Source organism: Carassius carassius, chromosome 46 (genome assembly GCF_963082965.1).
Source record: "Carassius carassius chromosome 46, fCarCar2.1, whole genome shotgun sequence".
Taxonomy (NCBI): Eukaryota; Metazoa; Chordata; class Actinopteri; order Cypriniformes; family Cyprinidae; genus Carassius; species Carassius carassius.
The window spans coordinates 7727230-7747123 of NC_081800.1; the positions used below are offsets into that span (position 1 = coordinate 7727230).

General features: G+C 37.7%; 2 protein-coding genes across 3 annotated transcripts in view; both read left to right on the forward strand.

Annotated features, from left to right (window-relative positions):
* Positions 1–4539, forward strand: part of LOC132128988 (uncharacterized) — a 39416-nt gene extending 34877 nt beyond the window's left edge. The window contains exon 7 of the mRNA XM_059540403.1: positions 4084–4539. Within this exon, the coding sequence (XP_059396386.1) occupies positions 4084–4539 (456 nt within the window). The remainder of the gene's footprint in view (positions 1–4083) is intronic.
* A 5226-nt stretch (positions 4540–9765) lies between these two features.
* LOC132129041 (zinc finger protein 704-like) overlaps positions 9766–19894 on the forward strand; it is a 63062-nt gene continuing 52933 nt past the window's right edge. The window contains exons 1-2 of one of the 2 annotated variants that reach the window (XM_059540455.1): positions 9766–10171; positions 12776–12996. In XM_059540455.1, the coding sequence (XP_059396438.1) occupies positions 9980–10171; positions 12776–12996 (413 nt within the window). In that variant the 5' untranslated portion in view covers positions 9766–9979. The remainder of the gene's footprint in view (positions 10172–12775; positions 12997–19894) is intronic. The other variant, XM_059540456.1, reaches the window with a different exon arrangement.

The window sequence follows — 19894 nt, forward strand, 5'->3', positions numbered from 1 at the left end:
GAAGAATACATATAGATGCTAACAGGAAGTTAGATGCAACCATTATCACGGCAAAAGAAAAGGTTTTCTTAATCAGTGTTGTCTCCTTTTTAGTTAATATACTAAATATCATACTTTAGTACTAATAATAGACGAATAGGTAGGAATCAAATTTTTATATATATTTAATGTTTCTTATGCTGCTATTTAATGTTTCTTATACTCAGCAGAGCTGCATTTATTTGATCAAAAATACTGCAAACTTGTGAAATATTATTATAATAACAGTTTTGAAATTTTAAATGCATTTTATTCCAAAGCTGTATTTTCAGCATCATTACTCCAGTCTTCAGTGTCACACAATCCTTCAGAAATCAATCCAGCACTTAATATTTTTATATACGTCTTTCTTTCTTTAAACTTGTGTCAAATAAAGTTTAAATAGTTTGTTGTTTAAGTATAAAGCTCACAAAATGTTAAAAAAAGAAAAAATGGTAGAGTAAGTAAAGGCAATCTTAATTCAAGATACACTCAGAAAATATATGTATATTTAGGCCTTCAATTTATGTATATGAAATCAATATAAAACGTGCATTACACAGTTTTAACATTGATAAACGTTATGTGATGTATATGTGTAGATCATACATAATGTTTCTGTAACACTTTAGTATAGGGTCCAATTCACACTAATAACTAGTTGCTTATTAGCATGTCTATTATTAACATATTGGCTGTTTATTAGTACTTATAAAGTATATATAATGCATGACATCCATAATCCTACCCAATACCCTAAACTTAACAACTACATTATAAACTATTAATAAGCAGCAAATAAGGAGTTAATTGAGGCAAAGTCATAGTTAATGGTTAGTTAATAGTGAGAATTGGACCCTAAAATAAAGTGTGACCAATGTTTCTTTAATAGTACTATTAATAATAAACTGGATGCGTTTTAAATTCACAATAATCAGGTTTACATATTCATCAATAAATTCAACACGTTTCCTTATACATATGAATTAACTCAGTATTGCTTGTTCCATAGCAAGCCATATCTTAAAAATGTTCATACTTTTTACCTCCTGAATGTGCATTGATATTAAGAACACAATTCTGATCTCTTATTTTAAAATGTGCACCTCTAGTGGCATTAAATGTATTTCAAAAATGGCAGTCTACACTTATTTAGTTTGTTAGTAGTGTAAGAGTAAGCTGAACGTCTTTGGCTCAGGTGAGCTGAATACACTCCTCCATGCTCTGTATCTCTGCTCATTCCTTCTCTTGTCCAGACACGCCCAGTTTCATGTCATGAGGTGTGTGCATGGCCCTCTGCTCCACTTCACTAAACACATTATGCTCAACATGGGAAAATCATTGGACTTTTTAAAACCAGGGTTGTGCATTGTGAACAATTCATTTTTAAAAGTATTACCTGTAGTTTCTCTCTGAGCTTAAAAAAACTGCATGCAATTTATTATATTATTACATTATTCATTTCCAGTTTAAATCATTTTCTATTCTATTTACCTAATATAATCCTAATCAGAAATCTACAAATGGTACAATTCCCATGGCTTTTGTGTCCAAGTGCAAACACACCTGCATGCTACAAGTCATGTAAGATTGAGTTGCCTCAGAAGATTGTTTTTGTAAAAAGAGAAATTATTAGAAAAGTGTGTGTGTGTGTGTGAGTTGGGGGGGGGGGGGGTGCAATGGAAAGAGAACGAAAGTGCAATATAATGGAGAAAGTAAAAGAGAGTGAGAGAGCAAAGTGAGAGAGCAAGAGGAAGGAAAAAAACCTCTCAAGGCTTTCTCAACAGCTGCAGAGAGTTTTGAAATCCCCGTCATTGTGATTTCCTCTCGCTCTGCAAAGCGCTGCACAGCACGGTAAACAATGCTCGACATGGAGGAAAAGAGATCAGCAGGGCATTTCAAACAACATGAAACTCAGTGGTTTTCTTGAAATCGGCTGGTTCAGTCATGCCTGTGTTCAGATGCATGCTGCGTCGTGCCGTGGCCTGCAGATTACAGTACAGGCTAAAATACTTAATGCTTCAGCGTTGTTTTCCAGACTGGTTAGAGGTTTTAACATGACAAACGCAATCGTATCCGCAGCTCTATTCATGCCATAACATCTTCTCAGCTTGTACACATGAATGCTTTAAAGGTCACTATGTGAGTTGGAGAGCCAAGTTGAATTCTTGACTGGGATTTTACACATGCCAATGAGCTGGGAGTGCTAAATGTCATCTACCACAGAGAGGGCATGTGAGGTGAACACATACACACACACACACACGCATGCTTATCAGTGTAAGGAGTGTGCAATAATGCCAAACAAAAGTCAATATTTTGGGGGATTTTTTTCCAATAGCGATAACTATATTTTTAGTGTGTTTTGTGCGAGTACCTTGGCTGCTTTATCTGTCTGAGTAGGTACTACATTTGAATTTGAACTTACTTCATGACTGCTAAAAAGGTGCAGTGTATATGATGTGAATATGGGCAGTATGAATGAAATTTGGACGTATGACATCTGACATGTTGTTACTTTCACGTGACCCCCCAACGTCAGTTGCATTCATAAATCCTCTCCCGTGGCCTCATGGGATAGTAAAGTGTCCATCAAATGCACTTCAGAATCAAATAGGAAGTAGTAGGTCATCTGGGTACTTTTCGCCTACTATTTTATGAATACTGTGAATTCGGACATACTACAGTCTTGCCGTACTGTTGTTCGCATACAGTATAGTAAGGAAGCAGGGATGCTTTATGTATGATTCATTCATTCAAACGATTCGTTCAAAATGGCCGATTAATTTAGAAATGAAGCAAGTGACTGTCTTTATAAATTGGATAATTAAATCCCTGACTCAAATGATCAAAAACAGATTCATTCAAGAACAAAACAGGGCAGTGTTGCTCTGAAATGCACACAAATGTCCTGCTACAGCTTTGCGTGTAACAATTTTCATTGGTGAAACAACACTATTGTGTGTAAAGTGTAACTCACTATCTATTAACATCTTGTTTGGTGAACTGTTGTACAGAATCTATCACATTTGCAATTGCATTCACAGGCAAGACATGTTTTTGTTTTGCAAAGTGAGTGACATACTCGAAAACGTTAGCTTGCACATTGATGATAAATATCGCACACCTATGATCAGTGTACATGATGAATCACATGCTCATAGTAGAGCACTCATGGACGTTAGAGGAAATCTCCCCACTCATTTACCTCCTGTCTGGTTAGAGAGGTTAACGACGTCTCGGTGGGCTGCGGTGGTGAAAGTTTAACAGGCTTGTCTGCGGGTTAGGTAACAGATAAGAGCGTTTACACTGGCTCTGTCCACCACGGCTAAAGTGGGTCATGTTTCTGCTGAGTGGAAGCAGAGTCCTGTTACCACACACACTATGACACACGAGTCAAACACTCAGCGCTGTGGGCGTCTGTGTAGTGCTTATGCTACATTTTCAGCATATTAGAGGTTATGTTGTGTTAACTCTGATCTGTCCTGTTGTCTCTTCTTACCTTGATAAGTCAGTCGTGATTATTACTGTTGATCAAACCACCATCAAACCAAATCTTAGGCGTGTCACTAATGATATTTCAAATGATGTACTAGTTGAGGAGAAGTGTACAGTGCAGTGATAAAACTTACACGAGCTGAACTGGATGATGACTTCATTGAATCATCAATGAACTGACTTTAGCTGGAAAAATGACTTTGTTGTTGTCTTCTTGCATTATTGACAGACTAGTTTCCTGTTTGACACTGTAAAGCTGCTTTGACACAATCAGTATTGTATAAAGCATTATATAAATAAAGGTGAGTTGACTTAGAAGCAAATATAAAGATGGGGCAAGCATCCAACTAGCAACTGCATAGGCCAGTAGTAGATAGCATTTACTGGTGGAAATTAACTTTGCGAGTTCTGAAATCTGTGTGCTTTTTGTAACCGCTTCAGCACTATAACTGTAACCTGAGAATGCACCCCAGAGCGGTTATTATTACGAAATCCACTTTGGCAAAGCTGATCTTTGGCAGGCTCCTCTGTGTTTCTCATTCCGCGGTTCTCTATCTCTTTCCTCAGATCTCTGACATGTACTCTACTGTTTGTAAGACCCTGAAGAGGAAACACCAGCAGGGTCAAAGCCAGGAGGATAGCAGGCTGGCGGCTTCTGCAGAGGTGGAGCGGGGCAGCACAGGCTGGCCTGCCCCCGGTGCTGCAGGGGACGAGTCGTGGGGGAGGTGCAGCTCCCAGGAGGAGCCCTGCTACGAACCTGTTGGTGAGAAGACGTGGCCCCGGGGCCTGGCGCAGGAGACAGACCCAGCCTACGCCACCATCGACTCCCACCGGAAACGGGAGAAGCTGGCCAGCAACACGCTGAAGCCCAAAAAGAAACCCGCACAGGGTCCAGGCAGAGCCATGACCTGCGAGAACTTTTATGAGACTATCGGCGACGTGAAGCAGGGCGCAAATGCAGCGAGCACCACCACTATCTTTACCTTTAATGACGGCATGGAAATGTACGTTACGGGGCTCTAAATTGCCTCACTTGAACACCTACAGAGGGGGAAAAACAAACTGCAGCCCTCTGGTTCTCACAAATGAAAAAATACACAGGCTACAGCTGCCAAACACATGCCAACCTACACAACCAATGTATATTTATCCTTACCATAGGAGTGCACAATCATGCAGCACTCATGCAGACAAAACAACACTGAATTGGCTGGACCAGGCCTGCAGCCGGGCTGTTTTTAGCTGACAGGCATGCTCACCAAATCCAGGGATCTAAACTGATTTTTCCACCATGCTACAGTTGCTAATGATAGTTTACTGCAGGATTAAAATCAATATGACTGTAAGACTCTAGCTGTAGCACAGGCAAGTTTGAATCTGATTATATACAGTACCAGCCAGATTTTTTTATGTTTTTGACCATAAAGAAAGCCTCTTATGCTCACCAAGACACCAAAATACATTTAAAACCGTAATATTGTGAAATATTATTACAATTTAAAATGTTTTCCATTTGATTATTTTAAAATGTTATTTATTCCTGTGATGCGAAGCTGAATTTTCAGCAGTTGATAATAATTCTTGAGCAGCAAAACATCATGTCAGAATGATTTCTGAAGATCATGTGACACTGAAGACTGAAGTAATGATGCAGAAAATACAGCTTTGATCACAGGAATAAATTACATTTAAAATATATTCAAATAGAAAACTGTTATTTTAAATTGTAATAAATATTCATAATATTGTCATTTTTACTGTATTTTCATCAATAATACAGCCCTGGTAAGCATAAGAAATGTTTTTCAAAAACATTTAAAAAATCTTGATTATCCCAAGCTTTTGATGGGCAGTGTTAGATCACAATACACACACTGTGGGTCAGTCCCACTGCACATTAAAACAGGGAGCACATGAAATGTCAGCTTCTTCCCCGTCTCCTCCTGCTCTGAAAACACACCTGACTGGCTCTCGCCGCTTGAGACGGCCAGCCACCATCACAGTGTTAGTTTAGCTGAAAAAACACAGAGTTAACTTCTCTTGTTTTCCACCTTAAACATCATGTATGCAGTCTGACAGTTTAGGTGGTGTACATACGGTATGTCTGGTCATTTCTTCAGTATGCATGTTACTTGCAGTCAGGCCCAGGTGGAATCTGCAGGTATTTATTTATTTATTTATTTATTTTGGCACTGAATTTGGAGAATCTGATAATTATCTTTAATTGATTTAATGTTGAAAGAATGGGTTTAATGAAGCTACCTGGTTACCTGAATGCATTACCTGATACCATTATTACTTTACAATAAAATACATAATAATAATAATAATAATAATAATAATAATAATAATGTACAGTATGCACTAATGTTCAAAAGTTTTGGGTCTGGTTGACTAATTATAAATGTTTTTTAAGTCTCATATGCCCACCAAGGAAGCATTTTTTAAATTAAAAAATACAGTCAAAACAGCAATATAGATAAATATTATTACGGTTTAAACTAATTTCTATTTGAATATATTTTCAAATACACTTTATGTTACAAAAAAGCAGTTTTATTATTATTATTATATATATATATATATATTAGGATTTTTTGATGATTAAAAGATTCAAAAGAACAGCACTTATTTGAAACAGAAATCGTTTGTAACATTATATCAGCTGAATAAAATAATGAATTCCTTTAAAAATATCTTACTGACTCCAAACATTTGAACCGTAGTGTGGGTATCTCTCTCTATTCAAATAATAACTAATAATTATTTATATATACATATATTTAAGAAAGAAACCTGCAACATAATTAATAAACCATTTTGCAGAGCTTCTGTGGGGTTTTGTAAGTGCAGATTCCATGTGAGCCTGTTTAAAGGTCACTTTATGGCTGTGTAAGTGCATTAGCTCTTGAATTTCTTTTGATTTTTGGTTATTTTGTCTATAGCATGCCACTTCTGCCCAATTTTTGGATGTGTCAGGTAGTTTTAGTGATATGCCACTCGTTTGTCACAAGACATTTTTGAAATATTAACAGAATAGAAGGTAGAAAAAAAAAAGAGCAAAACAAGGTTTTTCGGGATGCCTCAGCCTAGCTAGTTAACATGTCATTTTCAATGGCCATTGTTAACATGAGAGTTTATGAGGCTTGTAGCGTCAGTGTGCTGGAACATTGCGGTGTGTGTACAGAGGGCAATAAATGCTTCTAGTTTGGCCGGGGCCGCTCTCGATCCACTGTTCTCAGGTCAGTGTGTGCCAGCACTGCTCCGCAGCTTGCTGGGTGTCCGGCTGGCTTAGCCAGCAGCATTTCATGGAGACAGTGTCCAAGGAAAACACAGCACAAGGCTTATGGTTGCTAGCAAATGTCTTTTGCAAGGACGTCTCATATTCTAGGCTGTCTGTGCGACTTGATCCTAATGTAAACAATGCTTTCCCAAATGCATTATGGGAGCTTGGGATCGGGGAATATAATAGCACAATGGAGGAACCTCTGCAAGGGGAAACCATTCGAGATGATCCCAGAAGACTTCCGAGGGCCATCGGCATGAAAAAAAAAAAACATCTCCAATGCATGGTTGGTTATTTTACTTAACTGATACTCAGCATATTCAGATCATTAAAGTCTGTTGGAGGGCTACAGGAACGGCCCAGAGGAAAGGGATTTGGGGATTCGAGAGGGCGGAGTTATCAGCTCAGGGATGGATAGATAGAGTTCACTAAGGATAAATAACCAAGATACTGTCCTCATGTCACATGCAACCTATGGTGAGAAACGTTGGGTTCGTCATGTCAGTTTTAATATATACCAAGATGAAAGATTTTTATGGCACTCTATTTTCTTATAAAACTGTATTGGTTAACTCGTTTCCACTTGTAGCAACGTGTTGAGAAAGCTACTATCACTGCCATTCACCTGTTCCACTGTTCTGTTCAAGTATAGGCTGCAACTATTTCCTTGCTCGCAATGCATGCTTCTGGAAACAAAAGCTCTCGTTTTTTTCTTTATTCTCTCTGGTGCATCAGATATAATGTATGATTCATTCCCGTGCCTCTCACTAAAAGACATAGTGCCAAAAATAGGGAATACCGGTCACCAAATGGTAAGTGGAGACGCCACAGATGGCTGCTGCTGAGAGGTTATGGATCTTCTCAGGGAGCACAAAGCACATATCTGGTCCAGGACTCGTCCAAAACAGTGGGGATCTGGTCTCAAAGCAACTGTAGCCCTCCCTGCCGTTATTAACATGAGTCCTTGAGATATGACGTTTGCCGTATTGAGGGAGGAAGTGTGCTCCACTTTAGCTTTGGCTTGGAGGTTCCTCCCACTTCTGAATCTGTCCTTCTAGCACAAGGCTTGCTTTGTATTGCAGGGTCGATCTGTGTTTTTTGATGTTGTCACTTCTCAGAGAGGCTGGGAGAACCGATCGTCCGGCCATGCATTGTTTTTGATGAAAACTAGATCTTTCAGGATGTGATTTGTACAGGTTGCACAAGGGTTTATTGGTTTTTCAACCACATTTGTTCATAAAAGAGGCGGAGATATTACATGCCCGAAATAAGATATTTATCGGCAAGTATGTAAATAAAATATCTATTAAAAATCCATCTGCTTGCATTCAACAGACGTATTGACTGACGTGATGCTTCTTGTTCACTCAATCATATGTGGTTAAACAGAAATAGACATTATACCATGACAAAACAGACCAAATCGCATGTATATAGAGCATACTGCAATGCAACATAACTATATTATAGAAGAAAAGCTCTGGTGTTGATGTTTTAAAAAGCAATGAAAGGTTTCTTCTTCTGCTGTTTAGGTTGTATGTTGTGAAGTGTGTACATTGTAACACTGCTTCTCCAGCATATGTCCTTGGCTTAACTGAGTCTATGTGTGGTCCATCCAAAGTGTAACGCAGAGAATAGTGTATGAAGACAAAAAAAAAATAATTATGTTTAGTAATATTCTGTGAAAAAAGATTGTAATGTTTTCTATAAAAAAATTCATATGAATATTTGTTTTTACTTTTTTAATAAAGTTGCACCTTATGACTGGTTGTGCGTTGATTATTCTACTGCAATTTAGCATGCATGTTTATGTTTATTGAAGAATTAGATTTTAAAAGGCTTTAGTTAAAGCCATCAAATGACAAATGAAATAAAATTAGCAAGAGAGTTAATACAAATAATAAAAAGAGTGTATTTTTATCTCACTATTTAACATTGCAACTCAGAAATGTGAGATAAAAATGTACCTTTTTAATTTTGTTGTGAAATTTTATTTTGAAGATACTGAGGGGAAAAAGTCAGAACTCTTGGAGTTTATATCTTGGAATTCAGTTTTTTTTCACAATTGTTAGATATAAACTTAGAATTGTGTGAAAAAGCTCAAAACTGTGAGATAAAAGAGATTCAATTACCTGTTTTATTTTTATTTTATGTGCTGGACACAGGATTTGATAGTAATCCGTTTATAAGGTAAGAGAATACATTGTTAAGTTTAGTTTAAAAAATTAAAAATTTCTATTAAATTATTATCTATTTCACAAATACATACATTTCTAGAAGATCCACAAAATGTGAATCAAATCAAACGTCAAGCTCTTTGCTTGACATATTAACATTTTATGTGAGAAATGCATATAGGATGGAGGTCTCGAAAAATATGCTGAAAAAAAGGTTATTGTTTTTTTTTTTGCTAAACTTTGCTGGTCTTTACTGGTTTAGGATGGTCTCCCGGACTGGACAGCTGTTGCTGATCTCCCAGTCTGACCAGCTGAAAATGCCTGAAAACCCCTTTAAAGCTGACGGGCCAACTAAATCCAGCAGACCAGTTCAGGCTGGTTTGAGATGTTTTTTTTTTCTTCTTCAGCAGGGAAACTCGCATGAATGCTCATTAAAAGTATTTCTCATTCATGTTTGTGTTCATATGGGCTCCACAAGTTGTGTTTTTATTGATTTGTTTCGTCGTAAAGAGACATTCAAGCTGAGAATCTATTCGTTTTAGAAAGTGCGTCAGTTTTTACCGGTGTTTTTTTCTCTCATCCTCTCTCTGTCTGTACCGGCCGGCAAACCATGGAGACACACCTCCTAAACTCAATAAAAAAAACATTCCGACGTTTCCCGAACGACCAATCAGCTGCAGATCTGCGATGGCCGCGTGCCTAAATAGAATGTTTATGTATGTCGAGGGCCAATCAGAATCAATGAGGGGCGGGGCCGAGCGAATCTCGCCTGGCTGCACGCGCAAGATAGAGTGGGCGTGGTGTCAGGCTCGGCGAGAGAGAAAAGCAAAACAATCATTTTTATCCATTTTTACCGGCTGCTTTTAGAGTCCGTGGTGAAATACACTCTCGGCAGGGAGTCGTAGTCTCTCAATACTATTAAATGCATCTTATCCCGCGCAGCACTAAAATCTACCGAGCGCTGGTGATTTTGCTTTAGTCACATTTGATCCAGGTTAGAATGAGTTCCAAGCGGCTCCTCGAGCAGCCTCGAGCCGGAGACATCACGCGTGAAGGGGGCGAGCCCGTCACTGGGAAAGCGCTCAAAACAAACGCGCTGCACGAAGCTGCTTTAACGAACTTTGGCAAGGAAATCTCTCCAAATGGACATTATTATACCCCAACGAGAGAGAGGCACTACATTCATAAGAAGGTAAGTGATGCGTTTTAATTTAAGACTTTTTCTTCCTATTATTATTTATGTATGTGCAATTTTTATTTATCTTGCATGTATAAAATAAAAGTCAGATCGACAGTAACGGTGCAGTCGTACTACGTCAGCTCTGCATTTCGATTAAAACTCAAGTCTGCATGGAGAAATTGCTTGTGGATTAAATGCAATCTCGTTTAATCGTTGCACTTACACGGTCGTCTACGTTGCACTTAGTTTAAGATGGCGACTTAACTTGCATGTTCAAAGTTTATAAAAAAAAAAGCAGGGGGTTGGTACATTTAAGCGATTCTCCCCTCCCCCATGCTGTATCTACCGCGAGCTGAAGCCGGCGGAAGGGGTTGTTTTTACAGCAACGCCGTTTAGCTTCTCCTCTTGTGATGGCTTTCTAGGATATTTGCTGATTAAAAACGAGTGTTTCCATATGTGACTTACGTCGTGGTTTGTTATTATTATACTGACAGTCGGTTCATGCATCGTTTATGGGTGAAGTAACCATAAGCCTGGTTCAGATCCTTCTGAAGCATGTTCACAGTTCTCTTCAGAAGCGTGTTGTTGAGGAGCGTGTAGGAGCGCGACACGCCCCCTTCCGCGAGCACGCGCGCTGTATCTGGTGCGCTGTGGACCTCGCTCAACGCGACACAACGCTGTCTGCCCTGCAAACACATGCATGAGCGGTGTTTTGGGGGCGTGCGTGCATTTATTCAATCCCATTTAAGCTATCAGGAAGTACCACATATTATGCAATTCTGTTTGTTTATTCTTTAAGTGAAAATAGTACTTGTTATTAGAGGTAAGTATAGTAAAAATGAGTAATAACTCATTATTTAATATACCACATCAGGAATGAGGAGGCTAGTAGGCTGGCATAGACCGTTATACTAAATGTCAAATTTAATCTTTGGCCCTAGATTTTAGATAAAGAGCAATAAAAATTGAAGTTTTGTTTTTAGTCCATGTTTGTTAGGTTTGAGCATACATTCATCAGGTTTAAGCAGTGACTAACAGAAACTGGGAGTTAAATAAACAGATTTTGTGATTCCAAAGGTCTCAAAAATCTGCATGTTTATCAATAAAAAGAACAGTTATTGAGGGGTGAAATTTGATGTTCATATAATAATGTTAATGTATTATTCATATATTAAAAATAATTAATTTATTATTTATTATTATTATATTTCCTGTTATATATCATCCTTGTTTTTACAGAAATTTTAGTCCAGTTTTAGTCATTTTGTTGTGTTTTTTTGTCATTATACAGTACAGACCAAAAGTTTGGACACACCTTCTCATTCAAAGAGTTTTCTTTATTTTCATGACTATGAAAATTGTAGATTCACACTGAAGGCATCAAAACTATGAATTAACACATGTGGAATTATATATGGAATTATATACATAACAAAAAAGTGTGAAACAACTGAAAATATGTCATATTGTAGGTTCTTCAAAGTAGCCACCTTTTGCTTTGATTACTGCTTTGCACACTCTTGGCGTTCTCTTGATGAGCTTCAAGAGGTAGTCACCTGAAATGGTCTTCCAACAGTCTTGCAGGAGTTCCCCGAGAGATGCTTAGCACTTGTTGGTCCTTTTGCCTTCTGTCTGCGGTCCAGCTCACCCCTAAACCATCTCGATTGGGTTCAGGTCCGGTGACTGTGGAGGCCAGGTCATCTGTCGCAGCACCCCATCACTCTCCTTCTTGCTCAAATAGCCCTTGATGCCTTCAGTGTGACTCTACAATTTTCATAGTCATAGGGTGGTGTTGGCGCAGTGGATAAGACACATGCCTTTGGTGTGAGAGACCCGGGTTCGAATCCACTGTAAGACACCAATGTGTCTCTGAGCAAGACACTCAACTCCTAGTTGCTCCAGAGGTGTGCGACCTCTGACATATATAGCAATTGTAAGTACCTTTGGATAAAAGTGTCAGCTAAATGAATAAATGTAAATAAAGAAAACTCTTTGAATGAGAAGGTGTGTCCAAACTTTTGGTCTGTACTGTATATATATATATATATATATATATATATATATATATATATATATATATATATATATATATATATATATATATATATAAAATTTAGTTATATGTATCTGGGTGTGTGTGCATGTATATAAACATCAGTTTATATTTTTTCTTTTATTTTTTTGTCCTTTTTTGTTTTGTTTTGTGGTTTTAGTTTAAGTTAAGTGTAATAACCCTGGAAATTGGATCAAAAGTATTAATGACTCAGGATCTCAGACTATGCAAATTTTGTAAAAAAAATTCCAGTAAATTGTTCTCCAGAAAGAATGTCTCTAATAACACCTCTTATTAATTAGCAGTAGCAAAGCATGATTCACATTTGGCTTTTTAAAAAAGGGCCCTTCAGCATGTCCAGTTCCATCTTTCGGTTTTAAGAGGTCAACATGGAGAGAAAACTGTGATTGTCAAACATTTTCCTTAGATCTATGAACAACTATCATAAATAATGTTTCCAAAAAAATATTACTATGCAGCTAAAACCAAATATAATTTTTGTTTCATTCGTTTGTTTCGTTTGATAAACCAAAATTATATGCCTTTTTATTTATTTTTTTCAGTTTGCATGTGGCAGAGAGGAGGACGAACAGAGCTCGGGTAGGGTCTTTAAACACGGCTGCCCTGCTCATCGCCTGATCCTGAATGGCTTCAGGCTACAAGACCAAATCCACATGGAGGCTTGGAGCCCATTGAGAGGGCCAGGGGAGCCAGGATGTCGCCTGCCATCTCCCGAGACACCGCACCCGCACACGTCCTCCATCATCCCCGTCCCACATGACAGGTCAGTTCTGATAGTCGTCGCCAAACTCATCCCATCACTGATATAGTAGTTTTATTAATGCATAAGCATTCAGTGTGTGTTGTATGCAAATACTCTACTAGTCAAAAGTTTGAGCACTTTTACGAAGTCTCATCTCATTCCCAGATTGCGAAGTTAGTAAATAACTTCATACTTTCAAAACTTTTGTGTTTTTTAGTAGTTGTGATGACTTTCTGCATGACTCATTTTCTGCAGAGGGAAATTTATTTTTAACAATAACTCATAAAGCTTTTTGAGACAGACCTACTGTTGATTGATGCTATATGTTTTTGTTGAAGCCATTCGTTTGCATTATTTCAACTTATATTTATAATAATTGTATTTAACAGCTGAATTTGTGGTGAAAAACTACATTACCCATGATGCTGTACCACCAATTAGAGAGTTTTGACCCACAGATTGCGCCAAAAAAAAAGCTCTGCAGGGAAAAGCTATACTGTCAATACACCTGAAGAGTAGTATATTGTATATATAAGCACATTTTGCAATAGATTTAAAATACATTTTCTTTTGGTATAATCAACAACCTTTAGATTAATAGTTTTATGTTTCTCCATTTTTAAATCGATTGTTATTCGCAGTGCTTCATGGGATTGTAGTTCTTTCCCTCACTAAATCTGTTAAGTACAGTCTTGTACCTTTATCTTTTTGTTTGATTTTCAAGTAGATTTTTGCTTCAGATGTAAGTTTGAAATGCTGTGTTTTACCTTTGGTTCATGGCTTATAATGCTTTAACGAAGACTGAAAAAGTCCACTAATGCATTAATGAGTAAGTGTGTCCAAATGTTTGAATGGCTGTATAGTTTGTTATAGTTATTCATATGCAGTAGAGTAAGTTAATCTGTGTTGAATTCTTGCAAACCAGGCCTGAGGGAAACATTAAAAACATGCCTTAAAAAAGTCATAGATCTCACTGGAACTCCCACTGATTTAATTGTCAAGATTTATTCTAGGTTTAATGGCTCATTCTGTTTAAAAGTTGAATGAAGTGTTGCTTGATCAGACATGTTTTAATCTGTTCATTGGTTAAACTGTGATCCGGCTTGCTTGCATTCAACTGCTTACAAGCCTTTTTGGTGAACTGAATCAATTAAAAGGGGACACAACACACACAGTTTCTGCCAATCTCATGTTAATTTTGAATAATATTGCATCTTTCATATCTCAGAAGAGTCTTTAGTTTTATCAGATTTATAAAAGAAAGATAACAGTTTTACGATTCTCTCAAAGAACAGCTGAGCTCCTGGAGGCGTGCCGGGGGCGGAGCTAAAGAGCTGTGCACATCCAGCTTCGAATTGGGCCTGGTTTATAAAACATTTGTCACCGAAGTGATGGGAACAAACAAACACACTTGCGAAGCTCCAGTGTTCACGTACCGCTTTGTTCTTTGGGAAGCTTAACAAGGTTATCTTTCCCTTAAAACCAAAAACATGCTTCTTTGGAGACATTCTTCTCGAGCAAGTCCTGTGCAGTGCTTCCGATGACTTCTGAAACCCGAATGAAGCAGGCTGATGGGCTGCTCTTGCTCTCGCTCTGGTTGATGTGTGCCACTCTTCCAGGAGAAGACCCATAAAAGGAATTCCACCTTTCATGACATCATTAAGGGCCATGCTCGAAAAAAAACTTACTCAAACCCAGAAGGAGTGTACTTGGCACAGAAAGACTCCATCATATGTCCAACTCGTTTTTTGAAACTATGGCCATGTTTAGCACGAGAATCCAACTCTTTAACAGTGTAAGTAACTCAGAATGCATGAAATAGTATTAGACCATCCCTTTAAGTTCCTAAAACATTCTAAGAACAGAAGTTACATTGAGCATCTTGCAGCCAGTGGCTTTTTCACCTCTGCCATGACCCACAGCATACCACAGGCTGATAGTAATAATGTAATGGCACAGGATGGCGTGGAGGAGACGGACAGGCTGCTTGGTCAGTGCTCAGTCTCTGTTTATGCAACCTTCCTTTTTGGGCGTTTTTATGAGGAATGTCTGATCAAATGTAGCATTCTGTCTCTGTTTCTGTCTTCTTTTGCTGTTTATCTGTCCTCATGTGAGTAAAAAAGAAGAGAGTAAAGCAAACGAATTTTGGATTTTGGGTGAACTATGCTGTTCAAGGACACATTACCATTCCAGACCAGGTTGATTATTAAATGAGACTGAATTGTAGGGCTGAAAGTTGTTTAGGAGACATGTAATCCATTTTTGGATGTGAACCATAATCAGCAGTAGTAAATGTCAGTTTCGAATCAATGTGTGTGTGTGTGGGATGTTTTTCAGAGTATGAATTGACAATGTATTTGTGTGTGTTTAACTCAATGTGCGGAGATAGCAAATTTCTTTGACTTTATTTACAATAAGCCTTTTTAATGCTCACTGAATTTATGACTTGAATTTATGACTCAGTTGATGTTGGTATAAGGTATTTCCCAAATCGCACACTGTTTTGTATTATAAATAGTGTGAGTGGTGCGTTCACACTGAAAACTCCAAAAAGAAAAAGTGCACTTTAAATACACGGATGATGCACGTAAATAACTGAAAAAATGAAGTGTGTAATGTTGGGAGACTTCATGCACCCGCTGTCACAGCTTTAATGATGTAGCGAAGTAATGGATTTTTATAATTTAAACTCTACATGGTTGAATAGTTATTGCATAAGTACAAAGTGTATAAGTGCATAGCTATAGTTGTTTCAGAGCAAGGTTCCTGAACACTCCCCCTGTCTGCCATTGGCTTTGCCTGTCGTATTTTATGACCCCTCCATGAGTCTTTAATTCACCTGCGGCGCTCTGTCTCGGCTGTACATCTGTCACATTGCTGTCTTTTATGTGTGTTTAAATGTGCTTGGCATGTATCTTAACGTTTTATGGTCCAAAGCTATAGACAGTAATAAATTACTGTGCATAAATGTACACTTTTAGTTATCATTATAATATGCATATTAATATTAAATGTTAGTTCATTGTCTACAATGGTTTTAATCAAGCAAAAAAAAAAAGGTAAAAAAGTGCCACTTATCTAACAATATCATGCATTAATACAAATAACGATAAATACCTTTGCTTTTAAAATTATGCAAAATACTACAGCAAAGCAGAATCATTAATGAATTATATTGGTTTTGGAGCCAGCTATTTCTTTTTACATATGAGGAAATCTGTCCATTAATGTAATTAACTTTAATACATGCTTTTTCTTTTTTGTCCATTGAATTAAATCTCTGTTAGTTACAAACAGTTTTAAACTGGCTATATTGTATTGTACTCTGAGTGCAGTCAGTATGCATTGTGCTCATGTTGAGGTATTTCTCTTGAGTACAGGAACTGCAACACCTTTTTTGCAAATGTGATGCCATCTAGACTGAATTAGACATTGTTAACGTTAAGCACTGCCACTATTCTCGGTCATAGAGGCAAGATTGCATTTGAATTGAGTGGCAGAAATTATGCCTGGGGCCCCTCACTATTCATTTCTAGGGCATTACTGATTCATACATCACTGTATGTGACACACTAAGCTAATACTTCAGTAATTTAGTGTGTTTGCACTTACATGTGTTCAGAAGTTAAGGACTGGTGAGCATACACTTCTTGAGTAGCTCTACACACATTAGTCTTTCATTGACATGTCTAGGCTAGCCTGACAAAGCTGTAAAAAGTCACTGCTTTTCACTATCGCTAATCGGTCAAACTGGCAGCATGTCAACGTTTGAATCTATTCTTCTCTTGTCAGCGTTTATCTAAAGGAAACCGAGAGACAAAAGCCAAGGTGGAAGTCCAGCAGATTGAAACCCTCGCTTTTTGAACTTGTCTTGTATCTGCTTGTGCAAGCCTTTAGGGCCTTTCACATCGCAGGAACCTTTTCATAGTACCAGAACTAATTGTTGAACTACCCACTTTTGGTTGTTTTAGCACCGCAGGAACTAGGTGCGATTTTAGTACCGGACTGCCTTTTTCGAGAACTAAATTAGCTCCTACTCTGGAAAAGGGTCTAACCAGCACGACTGGTGCTACAAATGGTCGCATATGCGACCTTTTGAAATTACATTGCGACCCTAATTTTTATGAGGTCGCAAAAGTATCACTGATTATTTTTGTACCTACCTTATGTTTTAGTCAATATGCTATGATTTACTATGAGCATTTATTAAAACAGAAATGTGTATTTTTAAAATACGTTTTATAACGTGCTCTGAGCATTCAACACATCAAGTTGGCTTCAGCCCCGCGATGCGGGAAAGCTGAACTGAGTAGCTGGTTACTCGCGCGCTGTGTTCGGTGCGCACGAGAGAGAGAGCCGCGTCTCACAGAACAACACTGAACCGAGCTCTCTTTCAGGACGTTCGCGTCCTCCTGCACCTGAACGAACAAATACAAATCGCAGTTTAAACAAACAGAAAAGGTTGCGAAAGAGCTTAATTCAGCACTGCGGTGTTCTGGTGTTCAGGGCACACGCAGAGAGTGCGTCTGAAAGTCTTCTTGCCTTTGTACCGACAAATACATACTAAATATGTCAAAATACCCGCCTTTGAAAGTGTGTTGGAAAAGTCTGTGGTTATGTCTTAAGTGAAAGTAAAGAGTTGAGAAAAAAATCGGATGTGTGTCATTATAATGGATGCACTGTCTCTTAAAGTGACCGCGCCTAATTTACTAGCTCTGCTGTCAATGTCTTTAATGTATGAAAATGAAAGTAAATCACTCACTGCTCTTGATTGAATTACTTTGTAGTTTTAACAAGAATTTATCCACAGTCAAACTAAAAATCAGATATAATTGATTAAATTGTTTTACTGGTGGGTGCAGGACACTAGTTCATTTATGTAAGTGAGTATAGCAAAATACAGCGAACTGTGAAATATTATACCCAAAAATTCTTCATACTGTAGACTACCAGTGAAATTGATAAATAAATATATATATATATATATATATATATATATATAAAATTATATTAAATTAGGGACCTGACCATTTTTTGCTTAAGTGTTTCTTTCTTTAATTGCTAATGCAAACTTTTCACACCACAGACTGAACAAAATTAAGCATTGCTTGGTAATTGTTCAACAAAGTATTGATATTTGTGTAAATATTGTCAAACTGACAGTTGTCTGAAGTTTTGCTCGATTCCTGAAGCCATATCAAGATTAATTTGTTCTGACACAGTTTAACCCTGAGTTATTGTCATATTTTATTACCAATTTATAAACTATAGCAAATAAACTGTGATAATGTGAGAAATGTTGAAGGTGTCTGAATACATTTTGGTTTGACTGTGTATTTTATTTTACAGTGAAGACTATGCAGTGCTATTTTAAATTAGATTCTGGACTCAAAAAAAAGGAAACATTGTGTAAATAGCACAAATAAATAAATAGAGTAAATACAGTAAATATTAAACCATTTCAAACAGGGCCAACTGTACAACCTGCACCAGGGCCCCTCTAACCCCCGCTGTGGCCCTGGGTTAAGGTACCAATGCACTGTGTGTACTGTAAGAAATAAAACAGGAAGGCATGTGGTTTAAAAGTTGGCAAGTAAAATAAAAAGCACATCTGTATGCAATACAGTTTCATTATTATCCATAGCGGCTTCCTCTAAAAAAGTTGTACGACCAAATCATGTTTTGCGCAAGTAACTGGAAAAGTTAGTCACGCAAGTGCCACCAGTGGAAAAGGTTAGTGTAGTTCCCTGCCGTGACATAAGTAGACATTGATTGGCCAGACACGTTCGAAAACGCCCTCACCCGCCATGATTTAAAACGCTGTATAACATACTGTAAACATTGTGTCAACTTATTTCGCAAGTATGATGAACAGCGATGAATATACGGACGCTGAAGTTGTCGTTGGAGATACTGTCAAGTTCTGATCTATCTCTTGTGCAATTCCCCACTTGAAAAGGACAATCCCTCCACATGAAGCTTTTAACTGGATTTCACTCAATAAACAGCCCTGGGAACAGTTGTTTGTCTTTTATTTACCATTCCTTGATAGTGGTAAACAGGTGAAAAACCTCAAAAGAGATGACAAATACAAGTTATTATTGGAGTTGACAGCCAAATTAAACAATTCTTCACATTCACCTCAGATAAACACAATAATGTCATTTTAAAATACAAGGTTTCCACTTTTAAGCAGTATTTTCATAGTAAAGAATTATTCTAAACCATCATTGTAGCCACACAACAAAACAATCAATTGGTATTTTAATTTTCAGAATTTTCTTATATTTTAACCAAGTATCTTTAGCCACATAATTTTAGACTATACATTTTTAACTGGATTAAGAACTTGGTTTATTAAGATTTCTACAAAGTTTAAATTACTTTTAACCATTTCAAACACATTCTTTGTCAAACAATGAATTTGGCTTTTCTTACTTTTCCTTTATAACCCACAAACAACATTTGAATTTACAAATACCACTGCAAAAGTCCTATCAAAGTCAACAAGGGTTAAGAATTTGTGTTTTCCAGAGTACCATTAGCACTGCTTAAGTCAGTATAGCCAAACATGGCCAATATGGCGCTTACCGGCTGTCCTTCACAGTATTGTGGAAGGCTTGGTCTTGCACAGTCACCTTGATGACAAAGATGGTTTCCTTGGTCTTGTGGTGCTTTAAATGCTCCTTTCACTGCGGTCTAAAGACAACAACAGAGCCAGGTACTGGCACGCTCAGATTACCTGGAAGATTTTTTTCCACCTGGTTCACCACTGATTGAAGGAGGAGGAGTTTCACCACTGAGGAGCTCCCAGGCAGTTTGTCAGCACACCTCCCACTCGATCTTCCCACAGGAACTGATGGAATGATCGTAAATCAGCACCTGCTTACTGCCAGTCAGCTCCGAGTTTGGTCCTCAA